The sequence below is a fragment of the Stenella coeruleoalba genome, assembly GCF_951394435.1.
Source record: "Stenella coeruleoalba genome assembly, chromosome: 9".
Taxonomy (NCBI): domain Eukaryota; kingdom Metazoa; phylum Chordata; class Mammalia; order Artiodactyla; family Delphinidae; genus Stenella; species Stenella coeruleoalba.
Genome location: NC_137155.1, coordinates 77,559,931 through 77,573,433, shown reverse-complemented (window position 1 = coordinate 77,573,433; position 13,503 = coordinate 77,559,931). Strand labels below are relative to the sequence as shown.

At 38.8% G+C, this 13,503-nt stretch overlaps 1 protein-coding gene across 7 annotated transcripts in view; it reads left to right on the top strand.

The window, feature by feature from the left end:
- The window catches only part of CADPS2 (calcium dependent secretion activator 2), a 486,383-nt gene that overhangs the window by 101,116 nt on the left and 371,764 nt on the right, over positions 1-13,503 (top strand). For 6 of the 7 annotated variants that reach the window (XM_079931397.1, XM_079931396.1, XM_079931395.1 and 3 more), the window contains one exon: positions 5,675-5,788. In XM_079931397.1, coding sequence (XP_079787523.1) covers positions 5,675-5,788 — 114 coding nt within the window. Of the gene's footprint in view, positions 1-5,674; positions 5,789-13,503 lie in introns of those variants that run through there. The other variant, XM_079931400.1, reaches the window with a different exon arrangement.

The following is a 13,503-nucleotide window of genomic DNA, read 5'->3' as shown; positions in this document are numbered from 1 at the left end:
GTGTCAGACAGGAGGTATGCATATGACAGGTTTCCCTCTTGCTTAATCCTGAATTGATGAATATTTTTATAATGATCTGGACGATGAAGAATATGGATAGCACATTATTATGTTAGTGGTATAACAAAACTAGGAGGGTTCTTTGGTCACAGGGTGAAGGAATCAGAATTCTAAAGAAAAAACTGAATCAACTGGAACCATGGACCAAATAAATCTAGCCAGGATGGAAACACGGCTCAATGAAGCACATGTAAGAATGTTTTAGAATTTTTGTTGATCGTAAGCACGATGTGAGTCAGTTGATGTGACTGCCAAGAAGAGTTAATTTGTTTTTCGTTTGAATTAATAGACATAGAGTACTTAGAATGTGAGAAGTGGCCCTCCCACTTGTCTCTGTGTTGGCCACATGATCCTAGGAGAATCATCATCAGTCTGTTGAGTATATTTTGGAAGGGACATGGCTGTTGTAATGAGTTTCATGATGTTATAGCTTTCAAAGTACTTTCTTATATTTAGTTTTATGTAAATAAGTTTTATTTAGCTATGTAATGCTTCATTTATGGGCAAACTGGAGAGTACTCTTAGGATGCTGGGGGAACTGGTAAAGTTTATTCTAGAAAAGAGAAGACTCAAATAATCTAGTACTTGTCTCCAACTTCCTGAATTGCTATGTTGAAGAAGCAAAGTAACGTTTAGTTTGTTTGGTCTTAGGTAGTATAGAACTAGGATTTATGCAAGGCATAAGGAAGCAGGTTTCAATCCTTCATAGTTGTCTAAAATTAAAGTAGGCTTCATTGCAAGGTATAAAGGTAGGGTGTGTATGTCTGTGTGTATTTTAGTTTCAGTAGGCTCAAATGGAGACCGAGAGATCACTTGGTATGGATTTTGTAAAGATTAATGCATTGATTAGAATGTTGAGTAGCATGATTATTATGGTTCTTTCCTGACTCTTTCTGTTTCTTTGAAATCCTCAACCTTGAAATGTTAAAAAAATAAATAAATAAATAAAAGGGGGGTGGGTGGATATACAGTCAAGTTCAAATCAAGAGAAATTTAAAAAAGTTCAAATCAAATCAAGTTCAAATCAAATCAAGTTCAAATCAAATCAAGTTCAAATCAAGAGAAATTTAAAAAAGTCAATTGGTTTGTTCAGTCTTTCTGCAGGATGATCAGATTTAAGCTGTCTGCAATGAGTCATAATTGTTCTGAGTTTAAAAATGTGTAAAGTGGCTCTTAAAGCTTAATTTCTTTTTTCTTTTTTTTTTTTTTTGCGGTATGCGGGCCTCTCACTGTTGTGGCCTCCCCCGCTGCGGAGCACAGGCTCCGGACGCGCAGGCTCAGCGGCCATGGCTCACGGACCCAACCGCTCCGCTGCATGTGGGATCTTCCCGGACTGGGGCACGAACCCATGTCCCCTGAATCGGCAGGTGGACTCTCAACCACTGTACCGCCAGGGAAGCCCTAAAGCTTAATTTAAATGTAAATTAAAATTTGAGTATGTAAGAAGGGTCCTGTGATTTAAAACTTAAAATGAATAAAGTGATATAGGTTGAAAGATCTTTTTCATCCTTATTTTCCATCTGTCCAGTGTCCAAGGCCATCCTTCTTCCATAGTTTGTCTGTATATGGAAGCAAATACATGTTCTGATTTTTGTCCCTTTTCTATGGAAGTGGTGGCTTATTTTAAATACTGTTCTATACTGTTTCCTTCCCCAAGATATTTTGAGGATATTTTCACATCAGTACATAAGAGAACTTTGTCATACTTCTTTATAAAGCTAATAGTATTACCACAGTTTGATGTAGTAGTATTTACTCCTTTATTTATGAAAAGTTAGGTGGTCGGCATTTTTTTGTTTTGTTTTTTGCTAATGTGGGGCTTGAGGGGTGGGAAGTGCTACTGTGCAGAGCTGAAATTGATTATAGAGTTAACTGCAGTTTCCAGTCAAGCCTCCCCTTTCATGTTGCAAGCCTTTAAGTATACTCCAGAGTTCCAGAATATTTACATCAGGTACATACTGCGGATGCAGCTGTTGTCTAGGGTGGGAGACAGATTTCTTTTTTTTCTTTTTTTAAAATTTTATTTATTTATTTATTTATTTTTGACTGTGTTGGGTCTTCGTTTCTGTGCAAGGGCTTTCTCTAGTTGCGGCAAGAGGGGGCCACTCTTCATTGCGGTGCGCGGGCCTCTCACTGTCGCGGCCGCTCTTGTTGTGGAGCACAGGCTCCAGACGCGCAGGCTCAGTAATTGTGGCTCACGGGCCCAGTTGCTCCGCGGCATGTGGGATCCTCCCAGACCAGGGCTCGAACCCGTGTCCCCTGCATTGGCAGGCAGACTCTCAACCACTGCTCCACCAGGGAAGCCCCTGGGAGACAGATTTCTGGTGCTTCCTGCTCCACCATCTTCCCAGGAGCCTTCTGCTCTCAGGTAGACTTCATTTGGAAAAGAAAACTGTAAAGTAAGTTAGGCATGTTTTCATAGCTTGAGTCATTTCTCTGAGTACATCCATGTTGCCTGTCTTTCTGTTGGCTTATAGGTTAGACTCTTGTCAATTTCTAGGATCTATATGTTTGAAAACTAGCTCTTTAGGGTAAACTAGCTCTTTAGGGTATGAGTTGCAAGTTTTTTGTCTTTTTTTTTTTTCTGTTAAGTCTTTTTTTCCAATGATTTTATTTATGGTATGTTTTGCCATGCTAGATGTATTTATTTATTTAAAAAAGGATATATTTGACATAACATTGTATAGGTTTAAGGAGTATAATGTGATGATTTGATACACATATATTGCAAAATGATTACTACAGTACTAAATCTATTTTTAATGTTTAGGCAGCTAAATTTATGACCTGTAGATGTTGATTCATGCTTAAAAAGATCTTTCTCATGCCCGTGTTTAAAGGAATTCTCCCATTTCTTCTAATACCTTTACGGTTTGGTCTTTTTTTACATTAGAAGTTTTCATTCATTTGGGCTGTAACCATGTGTTATGGTCCAACTTAATATTTTTCTCCATGGCTACCCAGTTATTCTAACATCATTGATTGAAGAAACCATCTTTTACTACTGATTTGAGGTGGAATAAAGGTATTTTATAGTACAGTTCTGGTTGTATTTGGATCTATTTCATGGGTTTATTATATTGGTCTCATCTGTTGATGTATAGCATAGTTTATTTTGATAATGCCAGTAGCTTTTAGGAAATTCTTTCCGACTGCTTTCCCACTGCTAGATTCTAAATTGCCTTTTTTCCTTCCTATCTCTTTTATGTAGAATTGTAGACCTTTTCTCTGTACTAATGGAGTATCCATTTATTGACTGTTTGTATATCGTTATGATATGGCTGTCATTTTATGTCTTAAATGTAACTGCAGTAATTTTTATTCATAAAAAAGTTGAAGCCTGGGCTTCCCTGGTGGCGCAGTGGTTTAGAGTCCGCCTGCCGATGCAGGGGACACGGGCTCGTGCCCCGGTCCGGGAAGATCCCACATGCCGTGGATCGGCTGGGCCCGTGAGCCATGGCCACTGAGCCTGCGCGTCCGGAGCCTGTGCTCCGCAACGGGAGAGGCCACAACAGTGAGAGGCCCGCGTACCGGAAAAAAAAAAAAAAAAAAAGTTGAAGCCTTATACTTAGCCACGTGCCTCTGGCGTGTTTTGTGAACTACACCACCATTGTTAGTTTCCAAGAAGATGGTTTGTGCCATCTCCTTCTCTTGATTCATATGCTTGAATTTCCCACACCATAATCACCACAACATAACTCACTGCCACAATGGCTGAACTTAAACACTGGCAAACTAGAAATTGAAAAGATTTAGTTCTTAAAGAATAAAATGCCTCTGAAAGAAGAAAATTGAAGGAAGATATCCCTAGGTTGTAGTTTTTGAACAATATTTACTTTATTTATCGAATGAGGGAGTTGGGACAAATGATCATTAAGGTCCCCTCCAGGTCATTGTCATTGCCCTGTGTACATTTCCATTTACATTATTTTACCTGGACAGTTGGTTTGCAAGTTGAAGCCCTTCTTGGCGGTTCCCAGGGCTTGGCAACTAGACTGCTCTCAGCCATTTCATTCTCAGCAGTTGCTGTCCTGCTTTCATCTGGTCCCTTTTGTGAGCCATGTTTAGAGAGCTAAAGGCATGGGCTTAATTTGCCTTGCTAGTACACATACAGGAAAGGTTCCTGCTTTCATTCTCTTCATATTATAGAAATGGAGAGTGTAATATAGTGGTGACATTCCTGCTTTTCAGCTTGGTTTAGCTTTCCCTAAAATGAAGAAGGTAACCTTACTAAAGAAATGGAATGGTCTCCTCTCTCCACTGCTCGGGGCAAGGGGTTTTTTTTACACTGCGGCACAATAGGACACTTCTTTATCAGTCTGTTACTACCAGCAGCAGTTTCTTTACAGGCTGTCTTGTTTATTAGACTCCTAAATAAAACCCGTGTTTTGAAAGAGCTTGTCTCATATTTGAATGGCATTTTAGTAAGCCTTTTGAACAGTTTTAAACTTACTTCATATCGGCCTTCTTTTGGAAGCCAAATCAGACCAGTTTGTTTAGTCTTTCTAATCCTTTAATCATTTTATCCTCAGCATGTTTCCAAATGCTTCACATCTCTCTGTAGAATCCAGAACTGGGCTGAGTTCTTTAACAGTCTGATGAGGATGACTGAAATGGAAAGATCACTCCTTCTGTTCCTTATATATCTCAGGATTTGTTGTTTTATCTGCAAGACTGTGCTCTGTCTCCAGTTAAGCATTAAAAAAAAATGCTTCTGCTTGACCTAACGCACCCTGCCTCTAGTGAAGTGGATGCCTCTGTAGTCGGTGCTGGCTTCGTGGGGATGAGCCTGTGCAGCCACCTGGGGCTCCTGCTGAGAAGGGTCCCATGCTTGGTTTAATGCTCTTTTGCTGCTGTATTGAACTTAATTTTCTCAACAAGGAGCTTCTCTTTCTCGTTTTGTAGTGAGCCCTGCAAATGAAGTAGCTGCCTCTTCTTGTAGTTGATAACTAGAGGACATGCTTAGTAAGTCATGGTTCGTGTCTAACCCACCCTCCGTAACTGTGATGGGTAGACCCAGGGTGAACAAATCTGGTTGTGAACTTCCACTCCACTCCATGCATCACGGCCTTCCCCTAGCCTGCCTCCAGATGCACTCACTGCCCCCCATCGCCTCTCTGTTCGCCTCCTTATCATTCCTTTATCTCAGCTCAGGCACTGAGGTGTGTTTACTCATGGAATCCAGGCTTTTGGCATACCACAGATGTCTTTTCCAGAGGATTCTTTCTCTGGGTCCCTCTGTCTTTCCTGTCACCTTTTGTCCAAAGCTGATGGTTGGCCGTTCACCTCCAAGAGCACTTGTCCCTTCTGCTCTCTCTATTCAGGGCAGCTGCCAGTTAGTTTCTCATTCGAATTTTAGATTTTTTTTTTCTTCTCTCTACAGAGGGATTAGAGTGTAGTAATCACGGGAATTCTGTTTGGGGCAGAAATTTGGATTCCATCGCAATATCAGGTATCGCAGAGTATGTGGGGCAGTGACCTACATTTTTAAAATGACCCATAAGTTAATTCTAGGTATGAAATCTTAGACACAAGTAGCAAATGTAACTTTTAAAAGTCATTATGTTTCATGGATTGGCTAGTTTTTGATCTGATTCCCTCTTTTTCCTTGCAGCTTAACAAGCAGCAATTGCAGTTACTGAAAGAACGGTTCCAGGCCTTCCTCAATGGGGAAACCCAGATTGTAGCCGATGAAGCGTTTTGCAATGCAGTTCGGAGTTACTATGAGGTAAGTTTGAAGAGTCTGATGCCTTTTAAAAGACATTTTTAATGGCTTTCCCATTTTAAGAAGCTCACTGGTGTGATAGGATGGCTGTGAATTTGTCACCTTCCTTGAAAGCATTGTCAATTCTGTTTTGCAATTTAAAAACAGATTCCACAGCCTGGTTTTGAGAGATAAACAGAATTGGAAATTATTCACATCCTTTGAGGGAGAAGTAAGCTGTTTAGAAAAATCTTCTGGCAGTGATTGATATAGCTGAGTGTAGCTATCTCTGGGTCCACATGTCTAATTTATCCTTTTTAATCAGGATTTCAATAGTAAATTGCTATCTTGTGCCATTCTGTTCACTAAACTTTATAATATTTAAGACCAGGAACTAATTTCATGAGGATAAATTGAATTCTTTTCTTCCCGGGGAGATAATACTACAATACCACCTTTCTCTTTCTTCTGATTTTAGTTTCTGAGTCATCAGGAATTCTCTGTGGACTTCCTGTGGGCACCAGTTTTCACACAGTGTCATTAACCGCTTCAGTGAGTGGCCAGTAGATGTTAAGAGAGTTCCCTTTTTTCCTGAGGACTTTTAGAGTCATTTGGTGCATGGATTCCTTCCAGTGTGAAGATAGTGTACATCTCTCAGCTGAAGAACAACATACAAAGGTGTATTAGACTAGTACAAATTAAAAATATAGAGATGCAGCGTGTCTGAAGTTTTCTGAGGCAGGGAAATATCTTTGCAGGAGTAACAAAGTAACTGGATGTACAGATACTTGGTTGGATTAGTAATTAATTGATGGTGTGTATGTATCAGAAGTGGCTTAATGCAACCCGAGGGAGGTGTATGTTATCCCAAGCCTAGGCCTGTCAAACAAGGTAAAAGTATAGAAGTCTTACTCACCAGATGTGTGTGTGTGGCAAGAATCTAGTGGCAATAGTGGATGCTGTCTAACTGAACCTTGACTCAGAATATCTTTTTTTTTTAATTAATTTATTTTTGGCTGCATTGGGTCTTTGTTGCTGTGTGAGGGCTTTCTCTAGTTGCGGCAAGCGGGGGCTACTCTTCGTTGCGGTGCACGGGCTTCTCATTGCAGTGGCTTCACTTGTTGCGGAGCACAGTCTCTAGGTGCACGGGCTTCAGTAGTTGTGGCTCGTGGGCTTAGTTGCTCTCTGCAGCATGTGGGACCTTCCCAGACCAGGGCTCGAACCTGTGTCCCCTGCATTGGCAGGCGGATTCTTAACCACTGCGCCACCAGGGAAGCCCAACTCAGAATATCTTAACAAGTATAGGGTAGCCAAAGCTTGAGTCTTTGAGCCAAAGTTTTGCAAGATGAAATCTTGCCTTGAATCTTAATAGATGAAATGTAAGGGCCTATACTTGCATCATGTAGTAAAAGAAAAGCCAAACGTCTGTGTTCAGGAGGAAAGAAATGGGTTAAGTAATTTGTGTAAAAAGATGTAATTAAGCAAACTCATTTTTGGTTCAGTACTGTGGTATTGTACATGTTAACATTAGGAAAAGAAACCGGGTGAGGGGGGCATGGGGGCTCTTTGTACTACATGTGCCACTTTTGTGTAAACCTAAAATTACTCCAAAATAAATATATTCCAAAGTAAGTGTTTTTCGTAAGGGTATTACAAAGAAGTAAGCATAATATGTTGTTGTCAGTTTAGTAAAAGGCACACTTAAGCTGTGTTAATGAGAATATTTTTCCTGTAATAAAGGAGTATCACCATTTGGTTTCTAAACGAGGCTGGTGTGCTGTTCTGGGTACAAACTACAAATGAAAAGATGTGGATAAGTTTAGTGATAACAGATTTGAAACATACCATAATATAGATCACTTGAAGGGCCTAAAGACAGATGAGGCTTGTGTTGTGTGTGGCCCCAAGGATAAAACTAGAATTAACATGGAAACTGAAGTGGGGAAGATTTCAACCCAATACTATTGGAGTTTGGTTGCACCGCCCAGATACAGAGTGGACTGGAGAGTGCAGCATCACTGGCGGCCAGATTCCCGCCCACTTCACAATCACTTGGGAAGCATTTTGCACAGAGGGGTCCCAGAGCTCTGCCCTGGGCTTACTGAATCAGAATTTCAGAATCTATATTTTTAAAAGCTTTCCAGGTGATTCGCTTACTACTGGTAGATTGCCGACCAATGGAATTAGATGATCGCTTGCTGGGATTGTTACAGAAAGAGATGTAAGTACTGAAGAGTGTTCAAAATGGCAGCTGGGAAACGACTGCGGCCTATTAGGAAGTCAGGAAATGTGGCTTCACATTGAACTCAGATGCTTACCAAACACATAACAGACAAGTCATTGAACATCTGTGAGCTCCAGTGTTTCTATTTCTATTATCTAATTGGTGGGTAGTAATGTTTAAGTATTGGGCTAGGTGATCCAGGGTTTTCTATTCTTTGGGTAGTATTTCCAACAATTGTTGGCTTGTGAGACTGTAGCTGACTTGTCTTTCTGAAGTTCTCAAAGGGGTTAAGATTTATATTAACGTCTATGGAGTCTATATTCCTGATTTACATTTGGGGAGTTACCATTTTCCCAGGTGGCACACATTCGGTACTCAAACTCTTGATAAGTAAATTTTGTTGGAAAAATAAGGTAAAAAAATTGCTTCTCAATTTTTCCTACAAAAGTCTTTACCCTCTTTTTTAAGGATTATATTTTAGTATACTTTGCTATGACTAACAATGCTGGTAGTCTCAAGTGAAGTAAGTCAGAAAGAGAAAGACAAATACCATATGATAATCACTTATATGTGGAATCTAAACTATGACATAAATGAACATATCTACGAAACAAAAACAGACAGACATAGAGAACAGACTTGTCATTGCTAAAGGGCAGGTGGTTGGAGGGAAGGACTGGGAGTTTGGGATTAGCAGCTGCAAACCATTATATATAGAATGGATAAACAACAAGGTCCTACTGTATAGCACAGAGAGCTATATATTCAATATCCTGTGATAGACCATAATGGGAAAGAATATGAAAAGAATGTATGTATAACTGAGTCACTTTACTATACAGCAGAAATTAAACAAAACATTGTAAATCAACTATACTTCAATAAAATTTTAAAAACCTGCTGGTAGCCTCTACTATAATTACCTCTGTGGTACTTCTTACAGCTTACCAAAAATATCTATTTTTTCTTCTTCCAGTATCTTTATGCTAAACAGTGAAAATATTACTACCCACAAATTCCATGAATAGAAACTGAAGCTCACAGAGGTTTCAATGACTTGTCCACTGTTGTATATTTGGTAAGCATCTGAGATCAGTGTGAATCCAGATTTTCTGACTTTCACGGTGCCATTTGAATACACCTGTGCCACGTACTGTGCAAAACACTTGGAAAATGTTTTTATTCTTCAGAATAAACCTTTTAAACAGAATTATTCCCATCTTAGAGACAAAGTTAAGTGACTAGTGCCCAAAGCTGCATAGCTAATAGCAGAGCCAAAACCTCACTCTTTCCACTAAAGCTTATTAAAAACAGATCTTGGGTTCTACCCAATACCTATTGAATCATAATTCCTTGGGATGGAGCATCTGAATTTTGAAGTTGCACCTGGGGATGACTTTGGTTCAGTCTGTATTTTGAGAAACATGTCGACCTAGATCTTAATGACTTCTTGAATGTATGTTCCCTGAAGGAACCATTTCTGCCCTGGTTATCATCTTATTCCACAAATGTAGCAAGTATTTTGTGGCACACAAATGCTTTCAACAAAAGCTTGTTGACTAAGTGGATGAGTATTGGAGCATTTATTGTTCTGTGTAAAATTGTATATTTGGGGTTTTTTCTCCATAATTTTTAAATTAAAGTATCACTTCAGTAGTGCCATGGAATTTCTTTCCATTATGATCTCAATTTCATGGCTTTGTGCTTCCGCAAAGACGGCAGATGCTTCAGAAGCACGGTTGGGCTTTATTGTTCTTTCTAACCTAGTATTCTATGATTTTATGATCTTTTTTGGCTTATGTATTTCAAGGTCTCCCTTTTCAGGGATGTTACATGTTGTTTCCTGTATACAGCTGTTTTCAACAATTAATCCATCAGTAGCGATTTTCTAATATATTAGATTTTTGGTAGCCTTTAGCTGTGATGGACATTTCTAACCATGGCAGTATGTGTATGTGTGTGTGAATATATCCATATATGTGAAAAACCCTAGTAAACCTGTATCACCAATTAAATTGAAAATATATCTTTATACTCAGGGCTTACAAATTCTCCAAAGTCTGTCTGCTATTAATTTTTTTAGTTCCATAAATGGTACTCCTTCAGTGATTTTATGAATAGTCTTTTCCATCTTGGTTGTATGTCTGTTTTATATAGACAATTAAGAATTATCTTTTTTTTTTAAGCTAAACTTTGTTGTTATTATTGTTTTTTGGCCGTGTGGCATGTGGGATCTTAGTTCCCTGAGCAGAGATCGAAATCGCACCCCCTGCATTGAAAGCTTGCAATCTTAACTACTGGACCAGCAGGGAAGTCCCTATCTGTCTCTTCTTAAAGTGGTTGTACCTTTGGATATTTGGTTTACTTTACCTCTCTTTAATACCTGGGATCTTGGTGTGCTACTCAATATATTTCTTTTTCTCCACGATATTTGACCAAAAGCATTTCTTCAAAGTACGTTCATTATTTTATTTTATTTTATTTTTATTTATTTATTTTTTTTGCGGTATGTGGGCCTCTCACTGTTGTGGCCTCTCCTGTTGCGGAGCACAGGCTCCGGATGCGCAGGCTCAGCGGCCACGGCTCACGGGCCCAGCCGCTCCGCAGCATGTGGGATCTTCATGGACCAGGGCACGAACCCGTGTCCCCTGCATCGGCAGGCGGACTCTCAACCACTGCGCCACCAGGGAAGCCCAGGACCTGTTTTTTGAAGTTGGCATATACATTAAGAGGCTAATATTCATAATAAGCAACTCTCTTATCATGCATCCTTTATGAATCATGAAATACTTTCTCTAATGGGCAATCACTTACTGTTTAGCTGCAGATGTTAACAGGCGTTTATGCAATAGATCAGTAGTTATGTATGTTATATATGGAAAAGTGATACTAAATGTTTTATGTCAATATAGAGACTTCCTTAGAATTAAAGGATTGAGAAAGTCCCTTAAAGACCCTGACATCACTCTTATCTAGTAAAATAAGTGAATAAGACTATAAAGATGATGATGGTGGTAACACATATCGGTCTGTGTATGAGCCAAGCAGTGTTCTGAATGCTTTAGATACTGTACATTTATTTGTTTAACCCGCATAAGAGCTCTAAGAGTTTGGTACTGCTAATTTCCCCACTTTACAGGTAAAGAAACCAGGGCATATAAGTTCAAGTGAGCTGCCCAAGGTTGCAGAGCTAGTGTAAATACAGGTTTCAAACCCAGGCAGCTTAGCTTCAGAATTAATTAAACCTGTGAAATTTAAGTAATTCCTATTCCTGTTAAAACTAATGAGACCTACTGTGAAACATGATACGAAACAAAGATTTGTTTTTAAATATAGAAATATAGCAGCTCCGTGAGCTTCATGAACCTGAGTCAAGGAAGCTTTGTGATCACATGTGCTGTTTGGCCTGCTTTATTGTAAACTGCATGAAGCATACTAGTGAATGTGGTACCTTAGCTTAGGGTATCCGGACAGTGTGTGAATAAACTGCTCCATCTTAGGGCAGGATTTATCCTTTCCTACTGCTCTGCCGTTTACTTCACATTACTTATTTATCACATCAGAGTTCTTGGGTGAGATACACCCTTGACCTCATTCATCTTTGAATCCCCAGGTACACAATAAAGATTGATTCATGAATATAGAAAATTGGTTTTTTGACCACTGCTGTAGCCTCAGCACTGAGAACTGTGCACATAGTAGGTTCTTGATAAATATTTGCATGAATGAGTGAGAGAATCGTGTAGGTATTGAGTAGGTGGTTCTTGGATTGTCATCCTGGAGCGTATGTGAAAAATAGGACTTGCCAAGTTCTTCGTGTCAGAGAGTCACTTTTATTATGAAAAATCAAATAAGTAATTGATTTTACACAAATCAGTGTACTAGGCTCTGTAGGAAGACAAAGGAATATAACAAAATCCTACCCTCAAAAAACTTATAATTGAGAATCAAAAAAGCCTTTATTAGAATGAAAAGTAAATTAATGTTGTTTCAACACCTGTGGAAAAATATCACCAGGTAGTATATAATTTCCTAAGAAAGGATGTGGAAAAATGAACAATAGTATTTTTTTCTTAAAAATGTACATAGTACTTGATTTATTTTTATTTTAAAAATGTATATATATGATATATACTGTTTTTACTCTAAAGTATAGCTACAAGTTTTTTTAGTGATAAAAAATTAGAGGCAGTTCACAGTAGAAAGAACATGATTTGTACCTGGTTAGTCAGATGGTTTCTAGGGATTGCAGGATTTGAGTGTCTTGGGCCGGGAATAGAAGGCCTCAAGGGTTGTTGAGAAAGTTAGTTGCTGTAACTATTACTGCTCATATGATGATAGGGCTTTCTTTGAGGCACTGAAATGAACAAAATTGTTCTGATACTTTTCTCTGGATAATGACTATTTGGCTTATGACTTGATACATATCTATATAGGTATGTGTGTGTGTGTATATATATATATATATATATATATCTTGATATATAAAAGATAATTAAAGGAGCATTTAAAATATTGTAGAGTCTAGTTGCTTATATATTAGAAATAGTTGTTAGTTTATGGCTATAACTCAATTTTTATATCATTTTTCAGATACAGAGATGTGGATGGAATTCTTGACTTTTAGAGAGAAAATGTGAGACACATGGCCTCTGATCCTGTGATGTTAAATAAGCCTTTTTCTGGACAACTGTTGTCAAAGTAATTCTTAGCTGAGGGACGACATGGCAAATCATTGCCGGTTCTATTTTTTTTAATGGATGACTGTATAATGCAGAGGTTGCTGAAAGCTGCTGCTATGTCTTAATATTTTGAAGAATAAGTGCTTGAAAAGTCACACATTGGTTGGGGACCCTGAGCAAATTTTATTGTGCTGGGAACAAGGGAAGGAAACAGGATTTACAGAAATAAGATGACATTGCTTCTTCCAAGACATTCTAAATCAAACAAAAGTATAGCCAGACATATAAGCATCTAACTACACTATATAATATATGGCAAAATTAAATGACTGTCAAATAGACACAAAAAAATGGGAGCACGTTGTTTTGACTGGGATGATTGCAAAAGGGAGATGGGGATCAGCCTTGAAGGATGAGAAAATATTATTAGGTGGAAAACAGAAAAGAGCCTTCATAAAATTGGAAGGGGGAAAGGGCCTCTTTGCTGAGCCCCTGCCATGCTAGCTAGCCCTGTGCTTAGTGAATTACAAAGAGATGTGAAATAGGTCATCTGATACTGTGTACCAGAGAGGCAGTCATTTACTCCCCCATCTTACAAATGAGAAAGCTGAGGCTCAGTGTGACTTACGTCACACAGCTAGCACATGGCAGAGACTGGGTTTCATGGCAGGTCTGTTGCACATAACTTTGTGCCGCAGTACAGTTTCTGCTAGTGTGATGACTCCATATTCTTGTTTTTTTCTTCTCTGCTGCTTCCCAGGAGGGATTAAATTACCTAATAAATGAGTAAGGTTTTGTGACCTGTGAATCGGAAAAACGTAAGGGATCTGAGT